A 25952-nucleotide genomic window follows, 5' to 3' on the forward strand; every position below is an offset into this window, starting at 1 on the left:
ATGGAAACAACAGCACAGCCTGTGCCACTTCATCCATGGATTTCTGTACTGTAAATTTACAAAATTACAAAGAAGAGGGAATGTACTCTGTGTAAGTCTTTATTTGGGTAAAATAGCAATTACAATATATATTTTACCACTTAGCAGCCATACATCATACAATAACATTTTTATATAATTATATAATAAAGACCACGATTTTGTGCTTCCCTGCTGTCCATACAACAGCCGAACAATAAAAGTACAAGTAGATCAATTCCTAAAATACCATAGATAAGATATATACTGTATATATATATATATTGTGCCTACTAACCTATGACAGTATGTTTAGAAACATGAGCTGGTTAAAAACCTCAGGTTTAATAGTTTTTCCATGTTTGTACACATTGACACAATCCATTGTTTAGGTCCGAAAAGCAAAATTCATTTTGGTTTACTGGTAATTCAAAAATTGGCCAATCAAAATGTGATAGTGTCGGATATACAATATTCATGTCCAACACAAAAACTGTTTTTATTATATGAACTTACCGTTTATATTGAGATACTGTAAACATTAAACACAGGAATATGAATCTTATTAACCATCAAACCATAGAAACTAAAATTATAACTTTACTTTGCCCCATATTCTCCCCTATCAGATAATAACTCATCAGATAAATTTTAATGAACCAATTGTAGCAATGCCTTAGCTGAGTCTGTTTCAGGTTCTGTGTTTCTTTGTGTATCTTCAATATCTGACAGATCTTTTAAGTTAGAAATACAACAGTGGAAGGATCATTTGCGAGCGCAAGTGCTAAGGGCAAATCACCATGAATTGATTACTGCACTAATTTTTGCATGACTGCGACTGCGGTTATTGGCCTTAAATGAGCCCTTAGTTGCCCTTTTCTTAATATAAATGAGAATAACGCATTACAAGAATCACAAATCTCAAAGTCCAGGACCAGACTGAGCACCCACATCCTTCACTGTGTTGTCTCAAACACATATTTATACGATTTATAAAAATCATTTTACACACAAAAAATTTCTAATCTATTAAAACGGTTTTTTTTTTGTCATGCACAAATACATGAAGAATGTTGGGGTGCGCTGAGGGGACACATGGCATGCATAGAATGTACTGGGATTATTAACAACAAAGAAGCACTGCATTTTATCATCACATATGAAATTTGCTAGGATTACAAAATTCGGTTACTAACACGGAAAAGACAATTCATTTGTACACCTTAATGATCAGGATCTTGTAAGGGTCTTGGAAAGTACAACCCATCAGCTACGACTCTATTGAACCAGCTTGGTTATTCCATAATTGGAATGGAAACCATTTATCTCCCTGTAAAGGTAACTTGTCAAGCTGTCTGCAATAAATAAGATATATCATTTTTCTTTTTTCATATTAAATTTGATTGCCAAAGGCAGTTGGACCCGTTTGGTTATACTGAGCCTGGTTATAATTTTGTTGGCCAAGTCCACCTGTTTGGCCCAAGCTGGGTTGTTGACCATACCCCCCTTGCTGTTGGTTGAACCCTGGAGTTTGCCCATAGTTGTCTTGACTGTAGACCCCTTGGTTTAGAGACTGGTTATAGGAGCTGGATTGCTTTTCTGTGGTTTCGTGAGGATATCTCTGCACTCCTGATGCGTGCCAGCCAGTCTCTTTAAAAACAAACCAAATATTTCCAGCCCACAGAATAAAGTTGAGGAAGCCAAAGACCTACAGCAGATAGAAAACAAAAATACATCCAGTAAGGTGAAACGAGAAATGGAACATGATGAGATAGCTTGGTCAAAGAGGACTACTGAACTTTAACCCAATCTATTGATTGCTGAACTTTTTCAGCTGAAGCCCCCCTTTACAGGTCACTGGGCCCCCTTCAAAACAAGGTTAAAAATACAGGAAAAAACAATGGTGTATAAGCTTTTCCATCAGAGTTAAAAGAATATTTTGTTCACCCTAAACCTTGTCCTTATTGACCTTTAACCTGGGTTTCAAGTGTAAAATCAGATCCCCCCCCCCCCAAATCTCACCCTAACTGGTAACCCTTCAAAATAGCTCCAACCCCCTAGGGGACAGCAAATTTTCCCAAATAAAAAGAAAATAGTTTCTAAGAGGAAATTTAAAGGGATACTGTCATGGCAAAACATGTTTTTTTTCTTTCAAAAATGCATCAGTTAATAGTGTTGTTGCAGCAGACTTCTGCACTGCAATCCCTTTTCAAAAGATCAAATAGATTTTTTTGTATTCAATTTTTAAATCTGACATGGGCTAGACATATTGCCAGATTCCCAGGTCCCCCCAGTCATGTGACTTGTGCTCTGATAAACTTCAGTCAGTCACTACAAGTTGGAGTGATATCACCATATGTTTTTTGCTAAAATTCACAAGTAGTTTTCAAGAAAATCACAATTTTTCCTTCTGACAGATGTAACTAGCACTGATAACATTGATAGCACTACAATTATATAGCATTGATAGCATTGATAGCACTAAAATTATTCATTTTCCTCTCAGATTCCATTCCAAAATTATGTTCCAGTTTGAACATTCTAAAACATTTTTGCCACCTCTGATATGCATTTAGTACATTCCAATACATGTATGGGATCCGTTATCCACAAACTCATGATCCATTATAGAATGGCCATATCCCATAGACTCCATTTTATCCAAATAATCCCCATTTTTAGAAATGATTTCCCTTTTCTGTGTAATAATAAAACAGTAGCTTGTACCTGATCCCAACCAAGATATAATTAATCCTTATTGGAAGCAAAACCAGCCTATTGGGTTTATTTAATGTTTACATGATTTTCTAGTGAAAGATCCATTATCCGGAAAACCCAATTTCCCAAGCATTCTGGATAACAAGTCCCATACCTGTACTTGCTATATCCTTTATTCTAACTAAGGAGGTGATCATAGTGTATGCAACCCACAGACAAAATAATTATGTAGTTTTTTATTCATTTCTTTCTGGCCAAGTACCGTTTTGGCCAATAAAAACCATTTTACATGGTCATGGTCTATTGATTCTAGTAAGAGAAAGTATTAAATGAAATATCCCACATAGTAGAATTCAGCAGGAACGATGAGATTCTCTATGAAAACTTGATTTAGAAAAATTCTGACGGGCTATCGCTGATAAAGGGACTGAATGCATTCATGGGGAACATTTGGAAACATTCTTTAGGGAGATGGAAAGCTCTACTAAAGACCAGCTGAAGAGGACACGATCACCCTGGTATATCTGTACACCAGGCATGTATAGAATATCAAGAGACAACTCATGAAGCAAGTACATGCACATTGGTTTGACATCTGAGAATGATAAGGGCATTACTATCTTGCCCAGCTTTACCTGGAGACACATACATCAAAATATATTCAATTTCATATGGCAGGAGAGAAGAGCTGGGCTAAAGGACATGACAAGAAGGACAGATGCATAAAGTACTATTTTTGGATCTTCTATAAACCTGTTTTACTTCTCACACATAAATGAGTAGATTTCTACTTAATGTTCGCTTTCCTTTCCTCGTTGATATCAAACTGATGGTGAACCAACAAGAATGGTCGGACTTGATAAAATGTCTGCAACTCAGTAGTTCCCCTGAATTTTTGGGAACCCACAGTAGCGAGCCATGTTGTCAGCTATGCTATTTTATTCTGTAACTACTAGTGAACGATACAAGCACAGATACTATTGCTAAATGCCATGACTTCATTCTGTTATTGAGTCATTTCTCAGAGCTTCTGCTTCTCATAACTCACATTGTTCTTGAGGCCCAGGATGTCTTCTATGGGAATGACTAAGAATGATAGTGATGGGCAAATCTGACCCGTTTAGCTTTGCCAAAATGCTTTGAGGTCTATGGCCAATATTTTTTCACTCATTGGAGCCCATGGGCGTAATTTTCATGGCAAAACTTGCCAAAACATACATTTCGCTAATCGCTAGTGATAAGAACTTAGCTCCAGGCTCAGACAGCTACACAAGCTTTTATCTGGTGTTCAGCCAGGTCTTCCCTGTCCATCATCCATTTCCAATTACCTTCAGCATTGGCACATAGACCACTTTTTAGCACAGCCCTTTCAGCTTTGACATGAGATTGTCTCTGTTTAACCAGCTACAGTATTTATATTTATAGTTTATATCTTTTATTTAAAAGACTCATATTGTCTAGATAAGTTGATGATTACCTGTGCAGACCTGATTCCTAAATCGATATCTTTTTGCAGCGAATTTGTTGATGGTGTTTATGATGGTGTCAAGATAGTGAGCTATAATTGAAGGACTGGAAGGGATTTATGAATATAATTGTTAAATGCATTTGGAATAGCAATCATGTGAAGGGGGAAGATGAAAGCAAAATGCTGATTGGTTAGGACATGGCACTTGAAGCATTTAACACCGACATTCGTAAATCAGCCACCGGGTTTATATCCAGATGTTCAGTTGTAGTTAGGGAGTTCCAAATTGCAAAAATCTATAATTGGGGTGCATACTTTGGGATCAGTAGTGTTAGGAAGAGTTTTGCATGCTGCTGGCATTTAATCTCTATCAAATACAATAGAATCCCCATATTACAGCCACTTTCTACCTCTTAGTAAGCGTGGTAGCAGGTGTCACCTTTCAAGTTGAATATTAGATTTAGTAATAAATGAAGATGTAAATGGCTTCTCCATATTTTATTCATCCCCTAGATACATCAGTCACAAGGCTGGCATTTCTACTCAAAGTGTCACAAGTAAATGTAACCTGGAATGTTTTGGAGATTAACGGAGAAGGAAAGTCTGTTTGCACTTGGGGGTGCCGAATGTTAGGCACCCCAAGTGACTGTATTGACTTACCTGAAACTCCAGGCCGGTGCTCCTATCGGCAGAAAACTGCACCAGTGAGCACCACGGAAACATCTTCTTCCAGCTTCTTTTTTCTTCATGCAGTTGCCCATGCGCAGTAGAACAAAAAAAGCCAAACTTTAACTAAAAAGTCGCTATTTTGTTCTAATGTGCATGCCTGTGCCCCGGGAAATTTGAAGAAAAAAGAAGTTGGAAGAAGATCTCTCCGTGGTGCTCGCTAGAAAATCCCTGGGACGGTGCAGTTTTCTGCCAATAGGAGCACCGGCCTGGGGTTTCAGGTAAGTCAATACAATCACTTGGGGTGCCTAACATTTGGCACCCCTAAGTGCAAACAGACTTTCCTTCCCCTTTAAACAATACAGTAGAATGGCTGGAGGGGGAGTAATTCAGTAATAACTGACCCAGTGTGAATTCTGGGTATAAAAAAGCAACAAGATATTCAGTATAAGGGACACTTCTTTTCCATTCCACCATAATATCTTATTAGCCCAGGTAGAATATCTCCCCAACATCTGAGCCAAAGCTTTCATGTGACTAGGTCCTGGTTGGGGAGGGTTTGATCATCAGGTACTTCTAGGCACATTTCACTTTATTGTGAGCATTGTGTACAGATATGGGATCTGTTATCAAGAATGCTTGGAACCTGGGGTTTTCTGGATAATGGATCTTTCTATAATTTGGATCTTCATGCCTTGTGTCTACTAAAAAATAATGTAAACCTTAAGAAAACCCAATAGGCTGGTTTTGCTTCCTTCCAATAAGGATTAATTATATCTTAGTTTAGATCAAGTACAGGGTAATGTTTCATTATCACAGGAAAAAGGAAATTTGTTTTAAAAATTTGGAATATTTGGATAAAAATGGAGACTATGGCAGACGGCCTTTCCATAATTCAGAGCTGTCTGGAGAATGAGTTTCTGGATAACGGATCCCATACCTGTATCTGCAGGGTGACAGGTTGATGTCCTTGGTTTACATAGACAGGAGCAGGATCACTCCTTGTTCAGCATGAAACTGAAGTTTCTAACTTCCTAATCTCAGTAAGTTTACAGTACCTTTGCCTGTTACAGGGCAAGGGAGTGGGTCAGTGTGAATTGAAACAATACCCAGATACTGCTTAATTATAAACAGAAACCTAGAACACAGGGATCATGTAGGCAGCATAAGTTTGACTTATTTTGCTCATGTTAAAAAAAGTTGCATATACGTAGTATACTTCCCATTTGGCTTGTTTAGCCCCATATAGCTATCTTGTTTATTGCTTGTTTCAGGTTCATGTTTCCTATTACAGTTAACAGTTAATTAATTACCCAAGCCGGGTCAGGTTACTCACCACTGAAGTATTCAAGCTTGACATAACCGGGCCTCGCACAGACGTGCACTTAGTAGTCTGCTGCTTGCAAGCTGATATAAGTAAGAGGACTTCATCTGGGTCAGTGGCCACCTTGACATCTGAAAGTCCTTTAGCCCAGCCAGAGGAACTCACCAGCCACAGGAAGGAGAACACCACGGTCACAATAAAATCCTGAAAAGCACAACACACATAGTGACACCTTAATGACATACATTGTTGGAGTTGGTTTGGGGTTGACATCTGATATTTATCCTGGGAATATTCTCTACTACAGGTATGGGACCTGTTATGCAGAATGCTCAAGACCTGGGGTTTTCCAGATAACGGATCTTTCCATAATTTGGATCTTCATACCTTAAGTCTACTAGAAAATCATATAAACATTAAATAAACCCAATAGGCTGGTTTTGCTTCCAATAAGGATTAATTATATCTTTAGTTGGGATAAAACAATGGAACAAACATAAATTTAGAAAGCAGAGTGTAATAATATGGCATTGCAAGTGGGTTATATCATAGATCATATTCACAGGTATGGGAACTGTTGTCCAGAATGTTCGGGACCTGAGGTTTTCCAGATAACAAGATCTTTCCATAATTTGGATCTTCATACATTAAGGGGGTTATTTACTAAACTGCGAATGCCAAAAACCCAAAATATTTCGTGTTTTTAGTGGGAAAAAAAATCACAAATTTTTCGGAATATTATACCCCAAGGATGGAAAAAGTCAGAATCAGAAAATCCGGCATCTCTGACCTGCCGAGGTTGTATATAAGTCAGTCGGAGAAGTCCCAAAGATTTGCGATAATGCGAAGTTTTCTGGGTTTTCAGGCAAAAATCCGAAAAAAATCTGAGTTTTCGGGTGGAAATTCCAAAAAACCCATATTTTTCAAGTTTTTTTGCCGCAAACAAAATTTTCGGGGAAGTGTATTAATAATTTTTTTTTTTTAGAAAATATCAAATTTGGACTTTGATAAATAACCTCCTAAGTCTACTAGAATATAATTTAAACATTAAATGAACTCAATTGGCTGGTTTTGCATCCAATAAGGATTAATTATATCTTAGTTGGGATCAAGTACAAACTACTGTTTTATTATTACACAGAAAAAGGAAATAATTTTTAAACATTTGAATTATTTGGATAAAATAATCTATGGTAGACAACCTTTCCATAATTCAGAGCTGTCTGGATAATGGATCCCATACCTACAGTGACATCACTAGATAATACTGGGCCCCACAGCAATTTAGGCCCCCAAAATGTCTAAGGTTGACTTGTTTTAACAATATTTATTGAAATCGTATATGAATTAGAGCCTCATGGGGCCCCTGTACCTCCTGGGCCCCCTGCAGCCACAGGGTCTGCTTCCTCTGTAGTTACGCCCCTGCATACTGTACCTGTATAGAAACCATTATCCGGAAACCTATTATCCAGAAAGTACGGGAAGGCCATCTCCTATAGACTCTATTTTAAACAAATAATTAAAATTTTTAAAAACGATTTCCTTTTTCTCTGTAAAAAAATGATTGGAAGCAAAACAATCCTATTGGGTTTATTTAATGTTTAAATTATTTTTTTTAACAAATTATCGAAAGACTGCTTATCCGGAATACCCCAGGTCAGTGATATGCGGGTCAGGCTTTTCCCGTCCCGCACCCGCCCTCCCACCACCCGCGCCTGCCCGAGCCTGACTTCCGGGTTCCTTTTATAGACCCGCCCTGCCAATGACATCACAAAAGGGGCGGTACGAGAGGCACACTTCCATAAAAGTTCAACCCGGAAGTCGGAAGCTGGCATTTGGAAGGTTGCAGGCGGTGAGAGCAGTCAGAAGAGCTCAACCCATGACCCAGAAATGTGTCTCATCACCTACTGTTGGGCCTCAAAGCCAATGGTTTCCAGGCATTTATGATTTAAGTCTACCGTTGAAATCTACATTTTTTCTGGATCCTTCTTAGTTCTTCACAGTGAAACATATGAAAAGATTGCACCACCATTCAGTCACAAAACCGATAACATCTACCATAGCAAATGCCATCCTAAATGACCTTCAAGTCCAACTCTGTGGAGATACAATAGGAATTCTCCAACATCTCACTTTAACTTTGGGTCCTCCTTGGGACTCTCTGTATAGCGCTACTCTAAGTTCTCAGAAATGTATTACAGGGAGTAACTACCTGATGGGGCTTTCAGTCTTAAGTGTTGCTGCAACTAGAAGCGCCGTTACATTGCCTGGGAAATTGAAACCGCTCTTTTTTCAATCAGAGTCCTGTGACTTAATCACTAAGCCTTCCTGCCTTATTATCCATGGATGAAATGAGAAGAAATTGGAGTATATGTGTTACCTTAACTGAGTTGCTGTAATAAAAGGAGAGCTAGGGTTTCTACTTGTGACTCTGACACTCCTCTCTCATCTTTCAGGGATTTGGAAAACATCTAGCGGGGTGGAAGAAGGAGAGCTTGGTTTGCTATAATGTGTGACCACAGCTTGTTATGTAAGTCATAGAGTTGGGTTTAATAAATTGTCTATTGCACCTGATGTGCTTATTTTATTAAATGGCAAAAATAGGTGGAGCTGTGTGTGTGCTAGATAAGTCTGCTATAAAAATGGTGGTCATTGTGTTTTATGTGATCCACCTTCTCCAACACTTGGGCATTAGATACACCTGACTATGCCCACACGTCTAGCAAATTGAGCTGGGGAATCTTTATAATTAAAGGGGTTGTTCACCTTTTAACTAACTTTTAGTATGATGTAGAGAGTGATATTCTGAGACAGTTTGCAATTGGTTTTCATTTTTTATTATTTGTGTTTTTTGAGTTATTTAGCTTTTTATTTATCAGCTCACCAGATTGCTATTTCCGCAATCTGGTTGCTATAGCAACCAAGCACAGTGAATAGGAGATGACCTGAAAAGAAATATGAGTAATATAAGGTAGCAAAAACAATAAATTTGAAGCTTTACAGAGAATTTGTTTTAAGATGGGGTCAGTGACCCCCACTGGAAAGCTACAAAAAGTCAGAAGTCAGAAGAAAAGACTGGAATATGAATAGGAGATGATCTGAAGAGAATTATAAATAATAAAAGGTATCAATGCATTCAGTAGTTTGTGTAACAAATCCAGGGCAGCAACTTGTCTGCAAAGTTCTTTATTGGGAAGCTGAGTTACACAACATGTTTCGGGCCTACGCAACATGTTTCGGGCCTACGCCCTTTATCAAGGCACTTGATAAAGGGCGTAGGCCCGAAACATGTTGTGTAACTCAGCTTCCCAATAAAGAACTTTGCAGACAAGTTGCTGCCCTGGATTTGTTCCACAAACTACTGAATGCATTGAACTATTGGGTATTATACACAGAATACCTGTGGAAGAAGCCAACAACGAAATTTGGTGAGCTTGCTCTGAATATTATATTTAAATAATAAAAGGTAGCAATAACAATACATTTGAAGCTTTACAGAGCATCTGTTTTTAGATGGGGTCAGTGACCCCCACTGGAAAGCTTCAAAGAGTCAGAAGAAGAATGCAAATAATTAAAAAAACTATAAAGAATAAATAATGAAGACCAATTGAAAAGTTGCTTAAAATTAGCCATGCTATAACGTACTAAAAGTTAATTTGAAGGTGAATCACCCTTTAAGGAGGTGTGCCATAAAACATTTAATTTGTATTAAGTGGGGAGAGGTTAAGAAGTCATCTCTGATATAATGACATTAGAGTAGGGGTCCCCAACTTTTTTTACCCATGAGCCCACTCTGGTGTAGAAACTGTTGAGGAGCATCAAAAGCAAGAAAAACATCCTTATAAGGGCTGTGATTGGCTAATTGATTGTCCCATGTGGACTTCTAGCCTGCACGAGCCTCTGTTGGAGTAACCCTGTGTCTTCATTGCCCCAAAACTTGAAACTAAGCCAGGAATGGGCCACTGTGAGCAACATTAATAGGAGTGGAGAGCAACATGTTTCTCCCAAGCCATTAGTTGGGCACCAATGCGCTAGAGTCTCCAACGGTTTGAAAGTTCTACTTCCCAAAAGGCAAAATAAAGGTATTAGATATACTTCATCATTAGATAAATTCCCCTTAAACCTATTGATTACATAAAATTCCAGTAAAGTAAGTGAAGTCATGAAATATTTAAGGTTTGCGGAAAGCCAGTGTGTTGTTCACACCACTTGACTAAACCGATTAGCTTGATTGTAGACCCAGGCTTTTATACACTGCTGCTCTCAAGTTCACAATGAAACGAGACATTGACTGGAGAGAGAAACAATGCTGTCAATGTAACAATTGAGTTACAGTAAATTCTGTGGCACAGCGTGACAGGGAACAAAGGGAGGACGCGTAGCAAGCGAATGTCACCGAGATCCTCTTCTTCCAATGTGACCTTTTATGAAAATCGAAATGAATGATATGACCTTTAAAGGAGATTAGTAACCGAAGAGGAAAAAAATGTGTATATAAGTCTGTAATTTAATCATCTTGGGAACTCTTGCACAATGGGAACTCATTCTCATCCGCATTTGTCATTAAAGTTGCAGTAATTCATGTAAATACACAAAGCTAGAATTCTGTATTCTGAATTAATAGTGTGGGGGTGACTAGTGATATAGATGTGCTCAGGATTCCCCCACGTGATAGGATCAGGTGACCTACATTGGCTGGCCCATTTATCAACATTCTCATTTTAGTGGTTGTAGATGTTTTTGAAACCCACAAATAAACTATCATTATTAAAACCATGTAATTTATTAAAATATCCAAATATGAAAAGAACTAACAAAAAAAAGCTGAACGATTCACTAAAAGATACAAAAACTCTAAAACGTCGAAAAATTCAAAAAACCTAAAAGTCTGAATGGCTAAAAAGGTCCAATACACAGCTCCCACTGACTTCTATGGGACCTCAACTACTTTTACCTGCCGAAATGTTGTAGTAGAGTTTTTTTGTGGTTTTTACTTCAATGGAAATTTTTAGAGAAAAATTTTGATTTGTGAAAAAAATTTGAAATTCAAATGTTAGTCAGTAGGTCCCCTTATTTTCTTGGGTCCCACTAAGGCAGAGGAAAGTTGTAGGTCCAGTGACGGAATAGGAGGCCCCGGTGTAGACTAAGCCTGGTTTGAAGACTAGTGAATAAAGCCTTGCTAGGACATGGTTATTGGACCTGCTGTTGGTGCTCTTAGGGGGTTATGAAAGAAAAAGGCACTAGCTTTGTCCAGGAGCAATAACCAGGGTCAGACTGGGCCGGCGGTACACCGCGAAAAACCCCGGTGGGCCCAGGCCATTATTGGCTCCCGCCGGCTTAGACCGTCTTGCCCAATCTGCCAGCCCAAAAAAAAAAATGAGGCGCAGCTCATGGCCGTTTTCATACACGCGTGCAGGGGGACCCGGGAGGTTTGTAACTCGGTGGGCCCCCAATGTCCAGTCTGACCCTGGCAATAACCCATAGCAACCAATCAGCAGGAGGGGTTTACTGATCACCTGTTTAAGAGCAAACATCATACTGGTTGCTAAGGGTTACTGCTACTGTGCAAACTAAATGCTTTTTATTACATATGGGTGTTTAGCATCTAACAACCAAAAGGCTCTGCTGTAAGATTTCTGGAAAAGTTTTTCATGCCAGCAGGTCATGGAATTTGTTTGTTAAAGATAAGTGAAATTGTGAGTCTGCTTTATAATATTTGATGATTTTGCAATCTCAAAAATACTTTGATCTCTTTCGGGTGAAACAAATTATTCATGGATTCTTTTGAGCAGGACTAAGATAATGATCCTTAGGCTTATTATTATTACATTCATTTTGTCTTCATCTGGAGAAGTTTTTTTTGAAAGGCTTAAACTAAAGCTGAGCAGGTGAGGCAAGGCCACCAAGCAGGGGATCTAGATGGTTGGCTGATCCAGCTGTTCATTTACAGGCCAATTAGCCGATACCAGTAGGGACTTGTGTAGACCAATCAGGAGAGGACAGCATCCACACCCTAAAGTGCTCCTCACCTTACTGGATTTTTTTTAGTCAGCCAATCAATATGCGGAAAAGTGCTGACAAGATCATTTGAGAAGAATGTTGTACCTACTGTTGGATGGCCCAGGTATGGGATGTGCACCCAGGCCCCCTCTCCACCCCAGATTCTTGTCTCTCACCCCCCCTGTGCAAAAAATCTCTAGCCATTCTGCATAGGCTCTTACAAGCCCCAAGGGGTTGCGATCGCACCCACCCCGATAGTTATGTCACTGCTTAAGAAGAATGCAGTTTACATGAGCCAATAAACTGAAGTCAGGAATGTCCATGTTGACAGTTGATATAACCAGATTAAGAGAGGAATAAGCAGAAAGTCTTGGTTATGAACACATAATGCCTGGCTGGTGATCACAAAAGGCACCAAGAGCTATGGACACTTAAATGGTGAGAGGTTAACTGCCTATCATTTTTTTTATTCCAACCAGATGATTTCTAGTAATTTCTAGGCTGGGGATATCATTCTTCTAATTGTATAAGAATTGGGCCAGAGAAGCTTTAAATCAAGAGACCAATCCATATTTAGTCTGTCACTCATCAAGCGAGTAGATCAATGTTCTTCCACCAGTGGCGGAACTACCGGGGCAGCAGGGGGTGTGAGCGGGCCAGGGCCCGCACCCCCTCAGGGCCCCCCGGCAGTCCGTGCGCCACTAACAAATGCGGCCGTACGGAGGGGGGTGGGGCCCGGTTGCGCGTCATGCACCAGGGCCCGCCCCCCTCTAGGATGGCTACTGTCTTCCACATTAGTATTGCAGAATGGGTGAGCCTTCAAGAGATTCCTCCACGACTTTATATATATTATATTTATATATAATTTTTTTTGTCATGCAACAATTTTTTTCACCCATTGGAGTCTAAGGGCGTCATTTTTGTGGTGAAACGCTGCCAAAAATTGTGCTCATCACTATAACATCATCATTTTAAAGTGTTAGAGCACCAAATGTTTGGTATATTGGATATTTGGCCACGTTTGTAGTAGAAGGTTGCAAGAATCCTTTTAAGGCCACCAAAACCTTCAGCAACATATATTGAACCTGAACTTCCAGTATGAAGAACAGAGCAAAACGGCTTCTCCTTTATCCTGATGTTACCATCATTTTTGGTCTCTGTTTTTCCTAATGCAAAAAATTGTGCACAAAGAAGCAGGAATTCTATTGCACTCTAACTCTCACCTGCTGTTTATTTGCACATTGCGATATACGAGTGTCAGAGTGAATTAAGCTTTATACATGCTACTAAACTTCCTACACTCTAGGACATTTCTTATGCTGTTCTAATTCAACAAATTCTCTTCTCCTGGTTACAAATGGAACACGGGAACATCTGCGTTACAAGACATTTTCTAGAAGAAACATGATAGCAATTAGCAACCATGCCAACCAGAAGCAGACAGAGCAGAACAATATGGAACTTAACTGCTCAATAGATTAATACTTTTCTTAGGGATTCTCCGTGGTAATTAAACGCAGTGTTTCAGGCAGCTAAAATAAATCTTCTCTTTGAACGTTTAATACTCTTCTGCAAACAAGGACAGTGTGCTTGATGCAGCTCAATAATAAAGGGCAATAATTACAGTCTGCAGTCCTACAGAAGTACATGCGGGAACATTAACAAAAATTCTGGAGAATTGTGTAGCTCTTTGTGTTAGCAATTACTTCCGGTCTATTTAAGGTGAGATATTAAACATCCTCTGATTCTAGAGATGCTTCTTTGAAATCTCAGGTTCCAAGATCAATTAGATAATGCTTATATCTTGCTTCTATGGGAAGCCAATGTTGGTTTGATATTTTATTATAATTATAGCTTTAAGATCATGAGGGGGCGGAAGCAGTGCCCAGGTGCTCAGAATGAAAGCAAGGTGGGTTGATATATGTCAGCAGGGCAGCCATCAGGGGGGGACAGGGGGGAGAGTTGTAGGGGGCCCCGAGGGTAAGGGGGGCCCGGCCACGCCACACTTACTTGATTAACTGGGCCCCCCATCTTTCTGAGAGCTGCTGACTTCGGGAAGGCATGGACGTTTAAGGGGCCCTGGCCACCAATTTTCTTATAATGGGGGGGGGCCATGACCACCAATTTTGGCCACCATTTTTTTTCTCATGTGGGGTCCTAGCCACCAATATTTTTTAATGGGGGGGCCCTGGCCACAAATGTTTTTTTATGGGGGGCCCTGACCACCAATATCTTTTAATTTTTTATTAACAGTGGAAACCCTAGCCACCAATATTGTTTTTGTTTTTGTTTTTTTCTGTGTGGTGGGGAGGGCAGACCTGTAGGTGGGGCTTGCAGTGGGCGCAGCTCAGGGGGCCCAGGAAATTTTGTCTTATGGGGCCCTGCGATTTCTGATGGCGGTCCTGTATGTCAGATACACCTGAAACTTAACTTTCAGAATGAGAATGCGATTTGGGGTTAAAACTGCTGCTGTTAAAATTATTGGAACTATGGTTTAATGGAGTGTGGATGGTGGGCTCATCAAACATTGGATGTTGGCCAATGAGTTAAAGAACACCTAAAGCCTAATTTGTTATATTGGATTTGTCTAATGGAAATATTGTATCAAGAAGTGATTGTTCATTCATTATCCTTTTACATTTTTCCCTGAGCTTTTATATAGGTTATGGACTCTCTCTAGGCTGCCACTATCTTACGCAAGGTTGGACTGGCCCTCAGGGGCCCCACTGACCCATGCCTCTCTCTGTTGGATACTGTGCGCACTGCCCCACTCCCAATCACAACAAGGAAAAGGTAAGAGGTGCTGGAGCTCATGTCTGGGGTCGGAGAGCTTGCAATGGGTGGGGAAGCTCGTGATGGGTGAGGGGGCCCTGAGGTGGCAGTCCCAGTGGGCTCCACACTGACAGGCAGGACAGAATGGTTAAATATCTGCTTGGTGAGGCCACCAATAGATGCATTTCCATTGGCACAGCTATAATTATATATACTATAAAGCAAACCTTTTGGGGATGCTAAACCTCCATAAATCGATAGCCATGATAATTCTACATTTGGGTTATAACCCCCATTAAAGTGGATGGAAAGGGGCCTGGAGTGGCAGCCTGTGGGACATGGTATAGCTAGCCTCATGGAACTCAACAATAGCTGTATATAGCTTCACTGTAGGCATTGTCCCTCCTTAAATGCTCAGCCGGTACTTTGCTCTCAGCTAATTGACGTCTTCTAAACACATCCCTTGTCCAAACCCCTTTTTTAAATTAAACGTCTTATCTATGGAACTCCTCAGTGTACAAGTGCATTTCTCCTTGCTTAGTTCTTCTGCCAAAGTGCATTGTGGGAATTCAGTCCAACATTATTTCCTGCGGTGGATAACCCAGTGCTGCTGCATGGAGGTTGTGCTTTCCAGATCTCATATTGAAATCAATGGAATCCCTAAAGGTTAAACACTGGTTAAATTGATCCGGCAATTTTAATCAGATCTGTTAAAAACAATTTTAACAGTGTCCAAGGCTTACAAGGATCCACTGTCTCAGAATCCCCAAACGAATGGCTGGTCTGACATCTTGAATTCCATAGAAGGTTATGGGTAAATGTTTTTTTTTTTAAGTTTTTGCTCTTGTTCATATAATCAATATTTATAATGATTGATACAGATTGAATGGAACTCAATTGAACTGAATTAGACCAATTCTTAATAATTCCTTCTAAATAGAGCACATTTGTAATTATTCATACTGAATCCCCAAATCATTATGGATTGATGAATTCTTGACAACTCAGTAATTTTTCTTAAGAGTTTAAAATTATTAGTTTAATTTTGAAACCTTAAGTTCCATAACTACTCTCAAGATATTAGCAATTTTTCAACTGTTACTATAATCATTTGAAACAACAGCACCACCTGCTGCCCATTTTGGCTAAAGGGGATACAGTTTGTAGAAAATGAAGTTATTGTAAAAAAGGAAATTCTTTTGATAGTGCTGGGCTCAAAAGTGATTCTTTTGTGCTCACTAACATAATTTACCCCAATTTAACTGCTCATATCTTGAAAACCAGAAAAAAAGTATTGATGTAAATTGCAAAAGTGCTCCGAACAGCATCTAACGAATCACATTGTAACAGTTGACCTGTAGCAGATCTAAAATAGAACAGAACCCAAATAATAAAAGTAATTTGCATTTTGAAAGTCCAAGCAACTTTCCAATAATTACCTTTTTTTTACTGTTTTTTAAAATATTTATAAATGTAATTGCTGTCGGAAGCAGTATCTGTCCCTTTTTGTTCTTTGCACTACTCCACATGACTACATGTACCACTGAAACAAAGTAGAAGGAGTCAGCTCTTCTCTAGCCAAGAATTAAATTCCCATAAGGTAGTAGGACCCCCTTTTTTAACATGAGTTCACTAAAAACTATGGGGAAAATTCACTAAGATTCGAAGTTGCGCCAGGCGCAACTTCGCCGCACTTCGCCGCACTTCGCCAGGCGTAGTTTCGCCAGCGCTCCGCAAATTCACTAAAATCCGAAGTTGCGCTCAGGGGTAGCATATGGTTGCGAAGTTGCGCTAGCGTTGATTCGCTATGTAAAGCGAAGTTACGCTAGTGAAGGCTAATTTGCATACGGCGCCAAATTCAAATTTCAATGGAGGAATACATATCAGCACTACAAATGCCAAGAAAACCTTTAAATCATCAAATAAAAATTTTTTTTTGCCCTACACATGTGCCCACTGTCTAGGTAAGTTGCCATGAGTCAGGAAATGTAGGGGGGAAGGAGGGGAGCCCCAAAAAAATCTTCGATCTTTTTCAGCCTATCATCCATAATGTAGAAAACACGCCAGCGTTTTTTGGGACTTAGAAAAATTTTTGACTTTTTTTGAAACAATCCCTATCTACTCTATTGCGCTTCGCCAGGTCTGAGGTGGCGAAGGAAGTCTAGCGTAAAAGGTAGCGTTCAGTACAATGCGCAAGTTAATGAATTTGCGTAGTTATGTCGCTAGCGAAAATTCGCCAGGCGTAAGGGTGCGAAGTAACACTAGCGAATCTACGCCAGCGTTCGTTAGTGAATTTGCGTAGTAACGAAAATGCCAAACGCTAGCGAATTAACGCTAGCGTTCGGCACTTCGGCACTTCGGCACTTAGTGAATTTGCCCCTATTTGTACTCCTCCTCCTCTCCTCCAGCTGCAATCTGTTAGTTTGTGAGATAAGGAACAGCTCATTATACAAAGGCCAATTGTGATCATAGGAATCAGAAAGTAGAATGTGACTTTAGTTTCAATTTCAGCTTTTGCACTCCTTAGTGCAAGAAATATACATAATTAAATACAGTATTTCCTAATTAAAACAATAGGCATAACGGATGTTCAACACAAGCCATTTTAACTGCACAGATGTTGAACAAGGAGGTATACTGCCCCTTTAGTCACAAAACATGCAAGGAGTCTTGACTGGAGGAGAGCTGAAGATTGAATATTTTTAATTGGTGTATATTGGAAAGTTGCTTAGAAATCCAGGTTCAATGGGTTGCTCCTGGGGCACATGAGGTGGGAACATCAAAACAAATTCATTTTTAAAACTTGAAATAGAAAAATAGAGCATTTGGCTTGAAATGTTGGCTTTAGAAATAAAACACCTCAAATGAAACTAAATACTCACAATTAGGGGCCCCCTGTTGTTTTCCCGATATTTATTCTGGTAGAAAATGTACACGACTGTGGCAGCCAAGGAGTAGAGGAAAGCGAACACCGCGATGGTGACGAAGAACTCGGCAGACGATGAGAAGTCCCCTAACAATGAGAGTTTCTCGCGCCTTTTGCCTTCACATGTGGGTGCATCAAAATTCACTTGGTACAACCTACAATAAAGAGAGAGAGATTGTATTATTGGGTTTAGTTGTGTTTTATGGGTCAGGAAAAAGCAACACAAAGATTGTAACAGTTAATAACGAAGGCTTAGAGTAGTGGTTGTCAGATCTTTTCAGTTCAGCTTCGAAGGCGCAATCTTTGGTGAGCTCCATACTGGAGTATCAGTAGAGTAGAGTGGTAAATATAGTCTCCCCCCAAATCTCCCACTAACTGACCTTAAAGTTGGACTTTCAGTTGTATCAAGGAGAGCAAATACATATCCTACCCAGATCTCAACCTAAAGGGCCTTCAGGATGAACCCCACCAGTCTCCCAGGGTCGACCACAGCTATTTATTAAGGTCAATCTTAAAGGGGTTGTTCAACTTTGAATTAACTTTTAGTATGATGTAGAGAGTGATATTCAGACAATTTGTATTTGGTTTTCATTTTTTATTATTTGTGGTTTTTGAGTTATTAATCTTTTCATTCAATAGTTCTCAGGTCTGCAATGTCAGCAAATTACCCTAGCAACCATGCATTCATTTGCACAAGAGACTGGAATATGAATAGCAAATGGCCTAAATCTAAGGATAAATAATAAAAAGTATCAGTAACAATAAACAAGCGAGAAATTGTGAGTTTCCTACAAAAAGTCAACCAAAAGTAGTTTAAAGTTCAAAAGCATTTATTGGGACATTACAATTGAGGGCCTAACGCATTTCCTGCCTGTTGGGGCACTTACTCATAGGATCAATATGATACATTTGTAGCCTTACAGAGCATTTGTTGTTTACAAGGTGTCAGTGACCCCCATTTGAAAGCTGGAAAGAGTCTAACAAAAAAAGGAAAATAATTCACAAACTATAAAAAATAAATAATGACCAGTCGAAAAGTTGCTTAGCATTTGGCCATTATATCTATATCATAATAAAAGTTAACTTAAAGGTGAACCACCCCTTTTAAGGGGGTTGTTGTATTTAGAAATAAATTGTACATTAATAATCCATTTGCATTCTTCCCTGAGCTTGTATAAACTGTAGGTTACAGACTTAACATGCAGTTGTTGTTCTCTTTAGTCTTATGCAGACAGGCAGGGTCAGACTGGGCTATAAGGAACCATGACCATGCCAGCTCCCTGATGGATACTGTGAGTGAACGGCCCCTTTAAAGGACAAGGAAAGTTAAACTAAAGAAGTAGCTAGAAATGTTGTACATAATGTTTTGTGCTTCTGTACCAGCCCAAGGCAACCACAGCCCTTTAGCAGTAAAGATCTGTGTCTCCAAAGATGCCCCAGTAGCTCCCCATCTTCTTTTCTGCTGATTCACTGCACATGCTCTGTGCTGCTGTCACTTACTGAGCTTAGGGACCCACTTACAATATACAGTACACATAGAATAGAAATGTCACAATATAAGGCTGATTAGTAATTAATACACATAATTACTACATGGCAGCACAGAAACCAGTGCAATTAGCATCAGAATTTAATAATCAGCAAACCTGTAGCATCAGCTTATATTACAGCCAGGGAAGCTCATTTTCTGCTGGATAATTAGTGACGAGCCCTAAGCTTAGCTTCTCAACAGCCAATCAGAGCCCACTGAGCATGTGAGTGTCACAGACACTTTCCAAGATGGTGACCCCCTGTGACAAGTTTGAAGTCCTGGATCATTGCTGCTTTTGAAATACTGAAACTTTAGGCTGGTGCCTTTATACAATATGCCATTTTTAGATATATTCATTTTAAGGGTTTAGTTCTCCTTTAAGGTGAAGGCAGCATTATTCAGTTTCAAGAGTTTTCCTGGAGTTGCATAAAAATCTGTGCCTCCAAACTGTGCAAATAATTAAGAAAAAGGGAAAATATACTGATTTTAGTTTTAAGAGGCTATTGTTTCCTTTGGAAGAGATGCAGCAAACTGGAAGCAGAATCCAGTGCATGGCTGTGACAGAGAACATGTGTTTTGATATATCACCCCCTCTTTGCATGCAGGACAATCTTTAGAGGCAACCTATTAATATTTAAATGCTGCTGTCTCTGGGAAAAGAAGAGCAATTTCTGAATAAATGATTCATCCTCGGGTCTCATCTGTCTTATCTCCTAATGTTAAGCAGTTGAAGTTTATTAACCCTTCCTGCCTGACATACCGACGCAACGCATCTATTCCCAGGAAGATCCAATATTTATGGATTGAAATCGAAACAACACAGTTGTAAAGAGCATGTAATAAAGCCACAGTAAGGGGTTATTATCAAGCTCCGAATATCCGAACCGCAAATAATTTGTAGTTTTCAGAGGAAAAAAAAAAAAGCTCTCGAGGTCCTGTATAAGTCAATGGGGAAGGTCCCAGTGTCTGCGCTGATGTCCGTACCGATATCCGATGAGGTTGTGGTTTCTGCGCAAAAAACTCAGAAGACTCCGGAAAATCGTTGTTTTTGCCCAAAACACTGAACAATTCTGAGTTTTTGAGGAAAGCTCAGAAGTTTGCCCGACCCTATTTTTTCATAAATAAGGTCCATTCGGGCAATCGGAGTTGCTTGGATTTCTTAGAAATACTGAGATAAATTGGGACCTTGATAAATAACCCCCCTAAATGTCAGGTTTTAGTAAGATGCAGCTGGAAAATAAATATTTAATACAATGAAAACCACTAATAATGACTAATAATACTACAGAAAGCAAAGCAAGACTAAAAATAGTCAAATCACTTTTTTGTTTAAAAAAAACCCTGTAGACATGCACCATAATTAAAGCAAGAGATAATAAATAGTGTAAGGCTGGTGTTAATCACAGTAACCCATAGCCGCCAATAGTATATGCTACTTTGCACCTGATTGCTTGATATGGGATAATAGACCTGGAGCAACAATGTGCTTGGTATTACATTATCCCCTTTCTTACAAATGTATTTGACAGCATTTCTTATATTATTCACTTATATTATTAGATATGCTCCCTTCTCACTGAATACCAGCTAACAGAAATGAAGAATCTCGACATATTTCATTCCTGGCTTTCCATAGTTTTATGGGATCTCTCTGTGCAGACTATGAGCAAACTTAGAGGCTGTTCTTGCTGAATTGTGCTTAGTACAGGGGATACCTATGCTGCCATATGCTGGGATCTCTCTGTACAGACTATAAGCAAATTTAGGGGCTGTTCCTGCTGAATTGTGCTTAGTACAGAGGAATACTTATGCTGCCATAGTTTTATGGGGTCTCTCGGTACAGACTATGAGCAAACTTAGGGGACTGTTCCTGCTGAATTGTGCTTAGTACAAGGGAATACCTATGCTGCCATAATTTTATGGGATCTCTCGGTACAGGCGATGAGCAAACTTAGGGGACTGTTCCTGCTGAATTGTGCTTAGTACAGGGGAATACCTATGCTGCCATAGTTTTATGGGATCTCTCTGTGCAGGCGATGAGCAAACTTAGGGGACTGCTCCTGCTGAATTGTGCTTAGTACAGGGGAATACCTATGCTGCCATAGTTTTATGGGATCTCTCTGTACAGACTGTTCCTGCTGAATTGTGCTTAGTACAGGGAATACCTATGCTGCCATAGTTTTATGGGATCTCTTTGTACAGACTGTGAGCAAACTTAGGGGACTGTTCCTGCTGAATTGTGCTTAGTACAGGGGAATACCTATGCTGCCATACATCTAGTATAGGTAAATCTAAAAAAAACAACTGGACTTGCTGAGTAATCAATGAAGACGTTTCACTACTCATCTGAGCAGCTTCTTCAGTTCAACTGACTGGTGTGGGAAATTCTCGACATATAAACTCTTCGACTAATCCAATCACAATGGCCCATTGTAACTCTTCAAAGAGGTGACACAAATGGGCCATTGTGATTGGATTAGTGGAAGAGTTTATATGTCGAGAACTTCCCACACCAGTCAGTTGTACTGAAGAAGCTGCTCAGATGAGTAGTGAAACGTCTTCATTGATTACTCAGCAAGTCCAGTTGTTTTTTTTAGATTTACCTATACTAGACATACCATGAATGAAAATCTTCATAGTCTATGCTGCCATAGTTTTATGGTATCTCTTTGTACAAGTTACAGGCTAATTTATTAAACTATTATTTTTGTATTCTGCTTACAGCAGATGAATATCTATTATGATATAGTTCAATACCATATGATGGTATAGGACTTTACGGGGTGGTTCCTGCTAAATTGTTTAGTACAGGTAAACATCTATAACCCTGGTATCTCTTTGTAAAGACTATGAACAGGCTGTTCTTGCTGAATTGTGTTTAAGACAGGGGAATATCTATGCTGGCATAATTCTAAGGTATCGTTCTACATTGTCTACCAGTAAAATTATTGAACTGTTGCTGCCCAAAAGTGTAACATTCGGTTGAAAAAGAAAGACCAAGTGCAACTTAGCACTAATTATCCTATGAGGTTTATGTTGTACCTGCTTGGTGCATTTGGTCCATAGACAAGAGATAGTTACTGAAGCAGCCTTACCAATATAATGGGCATGAGTCTCAGCGTTATTTAAACTCAGCTTTTAAATAATAAATAGAATCCCAGCAGTTTGCTTGGAAAGTGCACAATAAGCCTCGACATGCAGCTAAACTGGAGGAGAGGAGCGGCGTGTGTTATTGTAGATGGGCACATATATTATTCATGTACAAATTCAATTCATCGCTTTCCAGCAAAAATAACTTGGCGCTGAGATGTTCCGCCACATTATTCTGATAACATTACACAGAAATCCCCCGGCTCCTTAGAGGAAAGATCCACACGAGCACAAACTGCTCCAACTTAATAGGCTGAGAAGTTATATGGGAAATAAATGAAGTTTGCTCTTAAGAGCTGCATAGATCGTTATAAATTGGCTTATTAACTGATGGAGGAGTTCACAGACTTTAAAATGGATAACAGCAGCCGTCAAAGCCTCTCCAACCTCCACTGCTGCTAATGTTATACACTGGCATCAGCTCTATTTAGTTTTATGTACCTGAAAGGAAACCATCGCAGGAACAATTTCTGGGGCTCCCAATTTCCTCTGCTTTCCAGAGAATCTGTGCACCACCCACTACGGAAAGCAGAGAAGTCCCAGAATTCATCACTTCACAATGGAACAGGATGAGGGAGGGGTTATATTACACTGTGAGCCTAAGGGGGTGGGGAAATGGCTCTGAAGAGTATCATGGTTTAATTTTTTAATTTCAATGTATTTCTGGAATTTCAGCTAGTGTTTTTTATGCCCCTTTTTTTATAAGCCTAACTGAATGAGCTCATGCCCAAAAGGGAGGTATATTTTACTTACATTTTTAAGCTTTGCTTTGATATGCCTTGTAAAGCAAAATATTAAAGAGGTTGTTCACCTTTAAAGGGATCCTGTCATCGGAAAACATGTTTTTTTCAAAACGCATCAGTTAATAGTGCTGCTCCAGCAGAATTCTGCACTGAAATCCATTTCTCAAAAGAGCAAACAGATTTTTTTATATTCAATTTTGAAATCTGACATAGGGCTAGACATTTTGTCAATTTCCCAGCTGCCCCTGGTCATGTGACTTGTGCCTGCACTTTAGGAGAGAAATGCTTTCTGGCAGGCTGCTGTTTTTCCTTCTCAATGTAACTGAATGTGTCTCAGTGGGACATGGGTTTTTACTATTAAGTGCTGTTCTTAGATCTACCAGGCAGCTGTTATCTTGTGTTAGGGAGCTGCTATCTGGTTACCTTCCATTGTTCTTTTGTTTGGCTTGCTGGGGGGAAAAAGGGAGGGGGGTGATATCTTGCTACTACAGCAGTAAAGAGTGATTGAAGTTTATCAGAGCACAAGTCACATGACTTGGTGCAGCTGGAAAATTGACAATATGTCTAGCCCCATGTCAGATTTCAAAATTGAATATAAAAAAATCTGTTTGCTCTTTTGAGAAATGGATTTCAGTGCAATTAACTGATTCATTTTCAAAAAAATAATTTTTCCCATGACAGTATCCCTTTAAAATTAACACCAGAGTGATCTTTTGAGACAGTCTGCAATTGGTTTTCATTTTTTATTACTTGTGGTTTTTAAGTTATTTAGCTTTTTATTCAGCAGCTCTCCAGTTTGCAGTTTCAGCAATCTGGTTACTAGGGGTCACAATTACCCTAGCAACTATGCATTGATTTGAATAAGAGACTGCAAAATGAGTAGGAGAGGCCTGAATAGAAAGATGAGTAATAAAAAGTAGCAATAACAATAAATGTGCAGCCTTACAGAGCATTTGTTTTTTTAGATGGGGTCAGTGACCTCAATTTGAATGCTGGAAAGAGTCAAAAGAAGACGGAAAATAATTAAAAAACTATAAAAAAAAGAAAAAATTAAAGCCAAATGGAAAGTTGCTTAGAAATAGCCATTTTATTACATATTAAACGTTAACTTAAAGGTGAACCCCCCCTTTGATGTATCCCTCATATGTATCTTTCCTGGCATCTCTTAACTATAGGGATAGACCTCTCCAACAATAAAGAACTGAGCTGCTACCGACTGATAAATTTAATTCCATTTTTAGAAAGTGCAAGCTGCTCATATAGCCGGGAGACTGTTAAAAATTGCCTTTTTATTGTGACTGCGCAGAAGGACATGAACCCATTTAGTAAAACACAAATCCCGTCCTGCAGACCAAACAAATGTTCTCAGGATTTCACATGGCGACGTTTCACTAAACAAAAACACCTTTATTTCAGCTTAAAATACGGATTCTATGGAAATGTGAAACATATTGTTATATCATGGTATGAAACCTTGTGCTCATTAATCCTGAGTGCCCCCCTGTTATACGCTACTTGTATTTGTTGTAGGAAAGCAAATGACCTTTTTTGCAGTTGATATAAACACAGAATATGGGAGAATATGGGTATGGGACCTGGGGTCCGGAATGCTCGGGACCTGAGGATCTCTTCATGTATGGCCAGCTTTAGACAACTCTGCCAGAAAATATGAGGGACATGTCTACAGGCTTCAACTGTCACCACAACACCACCAAGCTTCTCCATGAGAAGAGTATAACTGACTCTCATTTCTTATACATGCCATATCCCCTGGTTCTGGGTTATACAACACTCCCCATGTTTCCCCATTGCATTTTAACGGTAGAGTGAGTAGAGTAACACTAACAGTGAGTAGAGTAAGTCCCCCAGAACCTGTTTTAAGTGAAATCAGAACACATAGAAGAAAATGGGTAACTTTAAGCCTAATGCCTCATAACAAACAGCAGAATTTAGGCCATGAATAATACTGAAGAATGCATGAAGGCAGTAGCAACTTCATGTTTATTGACCCCAGCCCCACTGGATCTAACAATCTATGGTCACATTCAGACACACTATTTTTATCAGGAGCCTATTAACCTGCTGGTATGTTTTTGGAACCATGAAGAAAGCCACACTACCCAGAGGGAACTCAACCCACCCATACCCAGGTAGACCATACAAGGTCCTTGCAGGAGTGTCAACCTTGGAGGCAAAGAGGTAGAAGAGGTGAACTGGTGAATATGACGGTCTAGTGCCTGATAAACTGCTCCCATGTCTCATGCCACAGCAGCTCTTGCCCTAACCTAAAAACATATAAAACGGACACTGAGATGACTGTACAAGCTTATAATGTAAGCCCATCAAGCTAAAAAGTATTAGTTAGATCAGAGGGTGCAAATGAACATGTTTCTGAATATAACTCATGCGTCAGTGAGTCTGAACCTAGAATCTCAGCCCGACTCCCTATCATTGTTCTCTCAGAGGTGCAGATGGCGATAATAACTTCTCTCTGTCTCTCACCCACAGATGTGCTTCTCAATTAACCGAGCCTGGAAGACAAACAAGGTCTCGCTGAGCTTATTCTCGCTCAGTGACTGCCCATTTCATTATAAAGCCACTGAAGATTCGGAAATAATAAGAGCAAATCAATGACT

General features: G+C 39.5%; 1 protein-coding gene across 2 annotated transcripts in view; it reads right to left on the reverse strand.

The window, feature by feature from the left end:
- Nucleotides 1–351: 351 nt before the first annotated feature.
- The window catches only part of synpr.L (synaptoporin L homeolog), a 126132-nt gene continuing 100531 nt past the window's right edge, over nucleotides 352–25952 (reverse strand). For both annotated transcript variants that reach the window (XM_041590929.1, XM_041590930.1), the window contains 3 exons: nucleotides 17849–18047; nucleotides 6207–6398; nucleotides 352–1726 (listed from right to left, as the gene is read on the reverse strand). In XM_041590929.1, the coding sequence (XP_041446863.1) occupies nucleotides 1412–1726; nucleotides 6207–6398; nucleotides 17849–18047 (706 nt within the window). In that variant the 3' untranslated portion in view covers nucleotides 352–1411. The remainder of the gene's footprint in view (nucleotides 1727–6206; nucleotides 6399–17848; nucleotides 18048–25952) is intronic.

This window comes from Xenopus laevis, chromosome 4L, assembly GCF_017654675.1.
Source record: "Xenopus laevis strain J_2021 chromosome 4L, Xenopus_laevis_v10.1, whole genome shotgun sequence".
NCBI lineage: Eukaryota > Metazoa > Chordata > Amphibia > Anura > Pipidae > Xenopus > Xenopus laevis.